The following is a 12,332-nucleotide window of genomic DNA, read 5'->3' on the forward strand; positions in this document are numbered from 1 at the left end:
TTTTTTTTTCTTTTCTTCCTCTTTTGGAACTTATTACATGTAAATTATTCTTGGCAGTGTCCCACATAACTCTTAGTCTTTCTTCATTCTCTTTATTTATCTTAGTCTTTCTTTATTCTCTTTCTTCATTCATTTTATTTTAGTCTTTCTTCATTCTCTTTTCTAATGATTCCTCAACAAAATGAGTATCAAGGAATGTGTCTCTATTTTGCTGATTCTTTCTTCCATTGGTGCAATTCTACTTCTATATTCTTCCATTGAATTATTTATTTCTAATATTTTAATATCTTCAGAATTTCTAGTTGATGTTATTGTATTGTTTTTAATTGTCTGTTTAGTCTGTTGTTTTGTTCTTAAAAAGCTTTTCTGAATTCTTCTAGGGTTTCGTCTATGCTTTCCTTGATCTCTTTGAGAAGTCTAAACATAAGTCTTGAATTCCTTATCAGGTAGTTCTATTACCATTTCCTCCTCAGGAAGGTTTTCTGCCTCTTTATTTTGCTCACTTATCTGAGCCACTTTATCCTGTTTCTTCATATGATTTTTCACTGTCTGCTGTCTCCTAGACTTTAAGATAGTAATCAATTTATTTTCATATTTCTTTTTTGATTGCATTTATGTTTGTTTTGTGCTTCTTTTTGTGTTTTGTGTTGATATATCAGGAGCTTTGTTTCTTCTCTTCCTCTTTAGAATGTCCTTCTTCCTTTGTATTATTCAAATTGTTGTTTTTTGTGGCAGTGGTCTATGTGTGACTTTGGTAGTGTTAGTTACCTGGGTTCAGTTTCCTCTGTAGTGTGTATGATGCATAACACCCACATATGAATCCTTTGTGATTTAGCTTATAATTCTTTTCCTACATGGTTGAGTGTAGGTTGAAGAGTAGGTTTTCACCCTGATGTTGAGTGGTGTTTGGTGGTCATCCTCCCTCCACAGTTCTTGTCAGAAGATGGGGTTCTTCTGTGTTGGTTCTAGAAGTTAGTGCATTATTTGGTGGTAAGGGCAGCACATCTCCATATCCACTGCTAGGTAGTGCTATACATATGGATAGTATAGGCCCATTCTGCAAACACAAAATGGCATCTTAGTAGGTGGTGCAGGATCAAGGGATTTCTGTGCATATTTGGTCAGCCTGCAGTAATTCTTTAAGCATGGCATATGGAATGTTGCTGCCAGGCAAATATTAGATGAGGGCATCAGGATTTCTTGCTCATTGTTTGGCAGATGATGCCTATCAGGATATGACTGGTATTGGTGAGGAAGTAATGTGTCTGCTCAGCCAGTCAACAAGACTGTGTACAGAGAAAGTTCTCATTAGTTGCTGGTTTGGGCTCTATGTGTGTGTGCTGCTTGTTGTCAAGTGGTTGGGCCAGAGGTGCATGGGTCACATGGCATGTGGCATAGGAACTCACACCATCAGTTTCAAGACAGTGAATAGAGGAAGCTTTCACATCCACTCACCAATCTGGCAACACATGTGCAAGTGCTACCAATTGTTGAGTGGGCTAGCCAGCAGAGGATGGGGTGGACAGGGTGGTGTATTCTTCTGTTTGCTGCTCTGGTAGTGCTGGTGTGCACTCTGCAGACTACCAGAGAAGTTGGGCAGAAGAGCAGGGCATACCTCTGGTCACTGGAGTCAGTATAGGAGTACATGCTGAATATTGCTGGGTTGAGGGAGAAGTGGGAATTTTCACCTTGCAGTCATTGGGAGGGCATGGTGGGAGTGTGTTGCTGTTTGCAGGCTGGCGAGGCACACTCGTGGTCACAGGTAAAGGGAGGTAGAAAGTGGGAGAGTGTTTCCCTGGACACCAGCATGAGCATTGAAGTACTCCCTGTAGAGTGCATCTGGTGGTCAGGACCTGTCTCAGACCAAGTCCAAGAAAAATGTCCAGACTCCAGTTGGATGGGGAATTTGAAGCTGCTACTCTATGGATCCTCTAGTCTACATGTGACCAAATGATCTTGGCTGCTGTGGTGAGTAGTTCTGACCCTATTTTCTGGCTCCCTCCCTGATATGTGGTCACCTGGATCCCTAGAGATCTTGCTTGTCTTACTGTATTTTCCCTCCTTATGTATGGTTCTAGGAGCTCTGCTAGTGTAGTGCCTAAGGCATTTGACTGCTAACCAGAAGGCTGGCAGTTCAAACCTACCAGCCACTCCTCGGAAGGAAGGTTGGGCAATCTACTTCCATAGTGTGTTACCGCCTCAGAAACCCAAGGCAGGGTTGCCATGAGTCAGATACTACTTGACAGCAGGTTTTTTCTTTTTTTTTTGATGTATGGCTCTGGTGGCATAGTGGATAAAGCACTTGACTGCTAACCAGACAGTCAGCAGTTCACACCTTCCAGCTACTCCATGGAAGGAAGACTGGGTGATCTGTTTATGTAAAGATTTACAGTCTTGAGAACCCCATTTGGGGTCTCTATGAGTCAGAAATGATTCTATGGCAGTGAGTGGTTCATATTCTGGGAGTTCTGGCTGCATGGTTTCTAAGGCACTTGACTACTAACCAGAAGGCTGGTGGTTCAAACCCACCATCTACTCCTTGGAATGAAGACTGGGCAATCTACTTCCACAGAGACATCTCCTTGGAAACACAAGGAGGGCTTGCTATGAGTCAGATCCAACTCAACAGCAGTGAGTTTGGATTTTTGGTTTGGTTCATATTCTGCTCATCTTGTTTTGCTGTGGATTTGTCTACATTGTATTCTGTCTCCTCCTTGCAATTCTGCGAAGTTGCCTTCTTATGCTCTTAATCTGGGAAGTCTTCTTATTTTGTCTAAAGACAGCCACATTACTGGGCTGGCTGGCATAATGTCTACGATCTGTAAATCTGGTTTGAAGTTTTCATTCAGTTTACCCCTCCATTTGATGTTTGATCTAATACTTCACCCTTCTGTTCACTATTTTTGGTTCCCAGATCGTCATCCATATCTGTTTCACTTGGTTTCTCCTGTCTGTGCTATAGGGGGATGATGTGGTATGTGTGACTAAGCTGCTATCTTGGGCCCCTACCATAATAAGGTCTTAATAACATTATTTATGGCTTTTATGTTGTATCATTTATAACAATACTTGTGTTGTTTATAACCCTGTTTCAAAATGAGTTGATTTTTTGTTATGTTTGTTTTACTATTTTCCATTAGAGTACAGTAATGACAGTTTCATTGGTAGATAATGCATGTCAATAGGCTATTTTCTTCATTTTTCTCTTTCCTGTCCTGAGTTGAAGCTCAGATTACTGTCAACATTATCTAGATAAACTTAATTTCATACCAAAACCTCTGATTCATGCTGTCTTCCAAGGAGCAGAGTGGATTTACTCATTTTCTGAACTTAATGAAGTCTCAGTCACCCACATACTTGAAGAGAGATTAACTGCGGGTGTTTAATGGTGCTAATTTAATGATAACAATGCTGTAAATTCTGTTTGTAAAACAAAGTTAAAATAACCAGATAGAATTGGCTTATTATACACACTTGATTATAAAGTATTGCATCTCTTCATAATAGCTATCCATAACTGTAGAAGTTTTATACATTATTTTCTGAATTATCCAATCCATACATTGTCTTCTTTAATATAATACGTGAAATTTTCAAAAACTTATTTCCAAGTATTTTAATGCAATGAAGTTCTAAGTACATGATAAGTTTATAAATGAATTTAGGACACAATTCTTTACTTATTATATATATTGCATACTCACATGCTTTAACCTGGATTGATCGGTTTCCCATAAAGAATAGGATTGGTAGTTTAGAAACTTAAAGAAATTAAACTGATTTATAAAAATGTTATTTCCCCTCTGGAAACTGTGTAAGAAATATACTTCAGATATTATTAAAAAGTTTATTCACTCAGTGCCAAAGGAAAGTATATTGATTTTTTTTCCTTCTTATCTTCACCAAGAGCTAGCATGAGCACTGCTGTGTTGGCCTCACACCTTTTCCTGTACTATCATGATTGTGCGCCAAGCTGTGCGTGTGCCACCGCATTAATGACTGGCCTCAGGAACAACATCTGTTAGTGTCCTGAGAAGTGTCCATGATGTAAACAAAGAACAGTGTGGCTTCTATATCTCACAAAAATAATTGTACTTTACATTTTAATAGCTTACGATACTTAAGCAGAATTTAGTTGGTGAAATATTTAAAACCCAAATGTTGAAAAAAGGAGTTATATTTTATTGAAAATTTCAAAATTTAACTCAACAAATGTACATTAAACAGCTGCTATGTATTAGGCATAATGCTTTTTTCTGTGGGAGAAAGATGAGGCAGTCTGCTTCGGTAAAGATTTAGAGCCTTGGAAACCTTATGGGGCAGTTCTACTGTGTCCTAAAGGGTCTCTGTAAGTCAGAACTGACTTGATGGCTGTTGTTGTTGTTGTTATGTGCCGTCGAGTCAGCCCTGACTCATAGCGACCCCTCCTTGGGTTTCCGAGGCAGTATCACTACGGAAGTAGGATTGCCCAACCTTCCTTCCGAGGAGTGGCTGGTGGGTTTGAACCGCCAGCCTTCTGGTTAGCAGTCAAGTGAGGGTTTATTTATTTATTTATTTTGTATTAGGTGAGGAGCCCTGGTGGCACAGTAGTTAAAGCGTTCAATTACCAACCAAAAGTCAGCGGTTGGAACCCACCAGTCATCCCATAGGATAAAGATGTCTGCTTCTATAAAGATTTATAGCCTTGAAAACCCTTTGGAGAAGTTCTGCTCTGTCCTATGGGGTTACTATGAGTTGAATCAACTCAATAGCCGCCCCCCCCCAAAAAAAAAATCCCAAACCCACTGCCGTTGAGTTGGATCCGACTCATAGCAATCCCTCCTTGGGTTTCTGAGGCAGTATCACTACTGAAGTAGATTGCCCAAACTTCCTTCTGAGGAGTGGCTGGTGGGTTTGAACTACCAGGTCAGTAGTCAAATGCCTTAGGCATTACGCCACCAGAGCTCCCTGACTCAATAGCAGTGCGTTACATATTGGGTATAATGCAATGTCAACAATATGGGGATTGTGACTTGAAAGTTTGCCAGGCTTATTGGAGAGGCAGGCACATAAACAATTATATACACTACAGGAGCTCTAGTAGCATAGTGCCTAAGGTACTTGGCTGCTAACCAGAAGGATGGCGGGTCAAACCCACCAGCCACTCTATAGTAGCTAATCCCAGCTCTTCACATTCACTAACAATCAGTGGATTTATTTACATCTTCCTATCCATTTCTATTATCAAGCAATATGGAATTGCTTTTCTTCCTATAAGTCCCTTCTCTTCTTAAAAGCTTAAATTCAGGTTTGGACTGGGAAAATATATTGCTTTCAGGAAAACAAAACCAAACACTGTCACTTACCTGGATCTGTCTTCCGACACATCCGATACAAACCCACCAGAACAAATACTGAAAGTGTTATTACAATCAAAGCAATAACCACCGGCAAAATAATACCTAAAAAGAGTTAGGATACACTGTCAATTAACGCAGCTTTTGAATTTCACAGTAGTTTATTAACTGAAAAAAAAAGCGTGCATGCCTTCTTTCTTCTTTAAACATCAATCTATTAAGAAAATTTTAATTTAGGCAAAGAAGATTTATCTGAGTCACAGGTTTTGTTCTAGTTGTCATTTCTGACATATCCACTTGATGTCAGTCTTGTAGCCTTTCTGAACCAAAATTCCAACCTAAGAGAGATTTGTTCCCCCACCTTCCTGGAGACTGGAGTGAGGAGATGGAGGACCTGTGAGCAAAAGATGTGCTCTAGATCTGTACTTAGAGTCACATTTATACATCATTTCTTCAGTATTTTATATTACAGTTACTGGGGAAAAACAACAACAAAAAAAGATCAATACTGGCTTTCTAAAACAAAAACCTCACAAATATTTTACCACAATAATACCTTAAAACTAATCAAATCATAAAATAACTGGATATAGTGGATGTCACAGTGGATATTATTTTTTAAATAAACAATGTGACTTAAGATAGATGTACATGTGTATGTCTGTGTGTATTTGGGGAGTGGGTGTTCCTGCAATAAGTTAAGAAGAGGTTTTCCATTTTTTAAGAGGAGTTTTTTTTTTTTTTTTTTAATCACTTGCCTTCTTTTCTCACAGTCTTTTCCAGGGTAAAAAGACAGTCTCTAAAGGCAAAAAATCTTTTACATAGATATAAATACAGCTACAGAGTTATGGTTACTACATAGTTATATATTCTCATTTGCTTATGTAGATTTTTCTTATATATTTATCAAGGAATGAGAATAGTTAAATAATTCATTTTTAAGGTACTTTACATTTCCATTATTATGGTTAAATATTTGTTTTAACTAAATTTTACTACATTCATAATAGTCCTATAGTGAGACTTGTTGAATTATATGCTGTGCAAATGAATCGTTGGTGCCTTCCAAAATGAACAGACAGGTTAATAATTTCCATGCTGACTTATTTAATGGAAGAGCTTTTCCTAAACTGAAGATTATCTTTTATGACTCTAGCTTCATATATATTAATCATATTTTTATTTGCTAGGGAAATTATTGAGTATTCTTCACTCAGCCTTAGTACACGCATATCTATCTGTTCTATGACATATATATGCATCATTAAAATGGAATGTTTTTAAAAGGCCATTTTTAACATTAACATAAAGTTCTGTAAAGAAGAACAGTTGATTTATTTGGGGATCTCTGCCTGTGCATTGTGGCTTATCTGAGACTCACCCCATCAATTCACCTTTGGTCCTTGGTGGTAATTGATTAGCACTAAGGTAAAGAATATAAATTCCAAAGTTATGCTTGTTAAGACAGGGCTCATCTGTAGGAAATTCTTAAAGCATAGAACTGTTCGATCAGTTTTATAATGAGATAGCAGGTTCAGTAAAGTTGAGAAAAGCTTATGCATGACTTGACAACCCTTTCCACTTTGGTGCACATTCAAATATTTTGCATATCAGCTTCTAGGAATGGAGATATATCTGTTACTCACTGGAGTAAGAGGGACTGGTTGAAGAAGAGCTTGCATTTTTTCCACTTTCAGTGCCTATTATTTTAAGAAACAAAGAAAAAGTCAACTTTGAAATAAGGCAGCCAATTCTCACAATCCTCTTCCCTCTCCAATTAAAAAGCTTCTCAGATTTATGGATATCATGAAGCAAGTGTAAAGAAATTCTCTCCTATCCTGAAAGTGCTCTGTTTTGTGAATTAAGATTGTCAAGTTCTTTTGGTGAAAAGGGGCAAGTAAAGCAAATTTCCACTCATACACACAGAAATCATACCTTGAGACTGTAAGATGTTTTCTGACCTTGATATTGAAGGGAATGTGCTTTTAGAAAGTGATGCCTCTGGTTGTAAAGTGTTAACTGTAGGAAAAACACAAATCTAGAGTCAGACTGTGGTATTAACTTTTCCTACTTAATTTCTTTGCAGATACTGTTTGCATTTCTGAAGTTCTGCAAAACTATCTGCATATCATTGAATAATAGGATAAAATTAAATGCTAAATCATAAGGTCATCTATTTTAAACACAGTAAATATCAATTTACAAAACACTGGTTTCATTGTATCATTTATTCATTTATTTATTGGTTTATCCTGTCTTCAGGAATTGGTCAAGAAAACTAGAATAAGTCAATTCGTCTTTTTCCTAGGCTATGCCTTGTAGAAGCTACTGCACAACATTCTTATGGGATTGTTGTTGTTGTTGTTGTTGTTATGTGCCGTCGAGTCGGCCCCAACTCATAGCAACCTCTCCTTGGGTTTCTGAAGCAGTATCACTATGGAAGTAGATTGCCCAACCTTCCTTCTGAAGAGTGGCTGGTGGGTTTGAACCAATAGCCTTCTGGTTAGCAGTCAAGTGCCTTAGGCACTATGCTACCAGAGCTTCTCTCTTATGGGATACAAACAAGCTGATCTGTGCAAAAATATGATTCAAATTTCAGATACTTTAACTTTGTGTGATAGTGAGTTTTCTCCATCACAATACTTAAAATGGGAAAAATTGCCCAAACGTCAGATATTATAATGTTTCTTAATTGTTAAAGAGAAAACTTTGTAATTGTGGCTTTGGGTAGAAGGCTGGGGGAAAAGAAATCAAAGAAGACTCTTTTGTTTTTATCACTAAACCTCAAGCTTTTATGATGTGTGTTTTACATTTATATTAAGACTTTTTTTCCTTAAGCTAACATTTGCCATCTTCAATCTGAAGAACTGAAACGAAACTGTATAATTAAAAATTATTATTTAATAGTCAAAAATTTCAATAAGTTTAAAAGAAATATAAACATCTAAACATTTTATAACTTTATAAAATTTATTCTTGTGAAGTTGGGACAAAACATAGGTCGTATTTAGAATTTTTTTTTTTTTAAATACCTCATTCTCCTTCTCTTTCAGTATGAAGTACTCTATTTCTATCATAGCTGTCTGCCTTGTCCTGCTGATGAATTGCAAGTCTTAAGAGTCCAAAGACTGTAACTCCCACCACTCTCCACATGGTGTACCAACTATAGTGGTTGTGCAGTAAAATGTATCTGACTACTGACTATACTAAGAAGAATTTGTTATGATTATGGCCCCTTTAGGAATATTGAAGCCATGTACAATTTCATCGAAAAAATTGATATTGCATCTTACTGCCTTGGCTCTTTCCTTCTTTGCCACCCACAGCCCAGCACGTACTACATGCTTGTGCATTTTTGACATCTGTGGGGGAAGAGTGATGTTTAGAGCCTGTGCCGTTCTTGCCATGCAAGAGATCTGTAGGAGGAAGCTAGATATATGCCGGTAAGAACAAAGAAAAATGTCAGGCTAGTGCACTAAGCAGGTATAAAAAGAAATAATAAATGAAAGAGTGGGAACTAGTTGAAACCTTGGTACTTTTAGTTACTTTTTCCAGAGTCAAGTGCTTTAGTGAGAATGAATGCTTTCTCTAGTTGTGTTAGTAAAGAAAAAGGTGTCTGATTAAATAATCAACACTATTCATCAGGTTGAGATTTCCCAAGGACAAACTTTCAAGACTTTGTGTCCTAGTTTACTGCCATCTGCAGTAGCAGTAGTTAAGGTTATATGTCAACTTGGCTGGGCCTGGTTTTGAGTAGCTGGGCAGCTGGATATAGTTTTTGCCCATGATAAGATTGTAATCAAATCCATGGTGGAATCTACTGGAGCAGCCTTATGGATGTGGTCTGCTTCCAGTGTATACAGAGATTTGAGAAAGGTCTCTGCAGCTTTTTGGCACACTTGGACCCTGCATGTAGCCAAGTCACTGTTAAGCAGCTTGCCATGTTGTCTGCCGATCTTGGGACTGTCTCTGGACTTGAATTAGTGGCCTTCCATGTGGTTTGGTAATATTGGGACTATGCCTTTTTATTTGTCAACCTTGGGTTTGTCAGCCTCAGCAGCCAGCAGCTGCCTGAGTGAAGAAAGCCTCCAGCTTCAGTGGATACCAGGTTTTCTGGTCCAATAGAGCCTGGTGGAACCACTGAGACTATGGACCCTAGCTGCCCTTCAGATCTAGAATTGAACCCACACCTGTGGTTTCCAGCCAAACAAAATACAGGCATATGAGTTAAGCATTTACCTCAAGTAGATACACTCCTTGGAGAGAACAATCATGGGAGAAAGAAGGCTGCTTATGCACAGGGAGACAGCTCAGGGGACAGGAGTATATGGAGGGATGGACACTGGGAAGAGGTAACTATGGGGAGGAAGTGGGAGGGGAGCTGTTGCATTGTTGTAAACTGTGGTCAATGACATGAGACAAAGTATATGTGAACTGCTGTATGGAAAGTGAATTTGTTCTGTAAATCTTCACCCAAATCACAATTAAAAAAAAAAAAAAGAAAGAAAGAAAGAAAGAAAAAAGAAAGCCTCCAGCTTCAGTGGTCTGGGAGCAAGAGACAGAACTGAAGTCCAAGGCTGAGGGGCTTTCACCCACCCCCTAGAGCCAGGTACTTTGAACTTGGACTTCCAGCCTCCAAAACTGTAAGAAAATAAATTCCTGTTTGTCCAAGCCACACATTTGTGGTATCCTCTGCTAGAGTGGTACTAGAGGTAACCAAAACAGAAATTTGTACCGAGAGAGAGGGGTTCTACTCTGACAATGCAAAAAAATGCAACCACTGCTATGGAGTCGGATCCAACTCATAGCAACCTCTCCTTGGGTTTCCAAGGCAGTGTCACTATGGAAGTAGGTTGCCCAACCTTCCTTCTGAGGAGTGGCTGGTGGGTTGGAACCACCAGCCTTCTGGTTATCAGTCAAATGTCTTAGGCACTTCGCCACCAGAGCTCCTATTACAGATACCTAAAATGTGGAAACAGGAGTGGAGTGTGTTCTTGATCTGAGACCCTGGCAGAGAGACCCCAGCAGAGAGACCCTGACATAAGAAATAGCAGCAGCAGAGCTGAGAGATCTGTGTGAGACAGTGACAGCCTTACTGGTCCATGGAGTGCGAAAGCTGTCTTTTGGGCAGGAAGATTCCTGGTGAAATGAATTGTCTTTGGGTATTAATTGGTAGAAGGTGAGAGACCAAGGAAATGGGAAGCAGAGCTGCCTCAGCTTCGAAAGGTAGGACTATGGCCTTTGGGGTTGGAACCACCATAGCCTCTCAGGTTTCAAAGAGTCAGACCTTCATCAACTTGGCTATGGTGTGTGGGCTGCTCGTTCATATGGGCCAGTGGGATGGGGCCATAGCTGTTGCCCAAAAGTGAGGGGGTAGGGCTGCCATGCCCAAGAGGTAGAGGAATGGGGCCTTCCAGGCCAAGGGGATGAGGTCACCACTCAGATGAACTACAGGACTGGAGCCACCCAATAAAGGAGATGTGTACAGATGCTACCCAATGAATATCTGTATAGGTGTCAAGTCAACAAGGGGTGGGATTGTGGCAGTTAAGGTCACGTGTCAACATGCCTGGACCTGGTTTTGAGTGGCTGGGCAGCTGGTGGTAGTTATTTCTCATGGTGAGATTGGTAATCAACTCCATGATGGAATCTATTGGAGCATCTAAGTAGCTACCTTGGGGATGTGATCTGCTTCCAGTATATAAGAAGTATTGAGAAAGGTCTCTGCAGCTTTTTGGCAAGCTGAACCCTGCAGGTAGCCAAGTCTTCATTTCATAGCCTGCTATATTTCCTGCTGATCTTGTACTGTCTGGATTTGAACTAGTGGCCTGCTGTGTTATTTGGTATTCTTGGGACTGTGCCATGTTGTTTGTCAGTCTTGGGCTTTTTAGCCTCATCATTCAGAAGCTGTGTGAGTGAAGAGACACCTCTAGCTCTAGTGGGCCAGGAACAAGAGGCAGAGCTGAAACCCAACGTTGAAGGGCTTTTGTCAAGCCTCTAGAGCTTACTTTGAACATGGATTTCAGCCTCCAAAACTGAGAGAATAAACTCTGGTTTGTTAAAGCCATCCATTTGTGGTATTTCTGTTACAGTGACACAAAGTAACCAAAACACAGGCTACATGGCAGCTCTCTCTTGTGCTCTCTCTACACAACAACATGTAAGTAAATATATGTATATCACACACACACACACACACACACACGTTATTGTGGATTGAGTTGTATTCCCCCAAAAAAGTTACCCTTGAATATGTTACCCTTGGTACCTGTGAATGTTACTTATTTAGGAACAGGACTTTCCTTTGAGATGTTATCAGTTAGAATAACACAAGTTCATACCACAGTAGGGTGGGTTCTAATCCTATTTGAGTGATGTCTTGTAAAAGAGGACAGATACAGAAACACATAGGGGAAAGAAGCCACATGATGATGTATCCACAAGGCTAGGAATGGCATGGATTGCTCAGAGTGACCAGAAATAGGAGAGAAGCATGGCACAATTTCTCTCAGAGCCCTCAGAAGGAATCAATATGGCTACTATCCTGATTTGGACTTCTGTGTGACCATACATTTCTATTCTTTTAAGGCACCCAGTTTGAAGTATTTGCTAATAGAAGTCCTAGGAAACCAAGACAAGTGTGTGTGCACAATACTTTTGAAAGTTTTGTTTTAAACCCAAACAAACCAAACCCACTATTATCAAGTCAATACCAATTCATTACGACCCCCATTGGGTTTCTGAGGTGGTAAATCTTTACAGAAGTAGATTGCCCCATCTTCCTTTCACATAGTGGCTGGTGGTATTGAACCACTAATATTTTGGTTAGCAGTCAAATGCCTTAAGCACTCCACCATCAGAGCTCACCAGAAATTTGATTTACTCATCAGTAAAATGTTGTTGTTGTTGTTGTTATTTGCCGTCGAGTCGGCCCCGACTCATAGCGACCCCTCCTTGGGTTTCCGAGGCAGTATCACTACGGAAGTAAGATTGCCC

At 39.5% G+C, this 12,332-nt stretch overlaps 1 protein-coding gene across 1 annotated transcript in view; it reads right to left on the bottom strand.

The window, feature by feature from the left end:
- Positions 1-12,332, bottom strand: part of EMCN (endomucin) — a 112,647-nt gene that overhangs the window by 38,901 nt on the left and 61,414 nt on the right. The window contains exons 6-8 of the mRNA XM_007948871.1: positions 7,272-7,355; positions 6,983-7,042; positions 5,346-5,441 (exon numbers count right to left, since the gene is read on the bottom strand). Coding sequence (XP_007947062.1) covers positions 5,346-5,441; positions 6,983-7,042; positions 7,272-7,355 — 240 coding nt within the window. The remainder of the gene's footprint in view (positions 1-5,345; positions 5,442-6,982; positions 7,043-7,271; positions 7,356-12,332) is intronic.

Source organism: Orycteropus afer, unplaced genomic scaffold, assembly GCF_000298275.1.
Source record: "Orycteropus afer afer isolate SDZICR_OR568_19922 unplaced genomic scaffold, OryAfe1.0 scaffold00229, whole genome shotgun sequence".
Taxonomy (NCBI): domain Eukaryota; kingdom Metazoa; phylum Chordata; class Mammalia; order Tubulidentata; family Orycteropodidae; genus Orycteropus; species Orycteropus afer.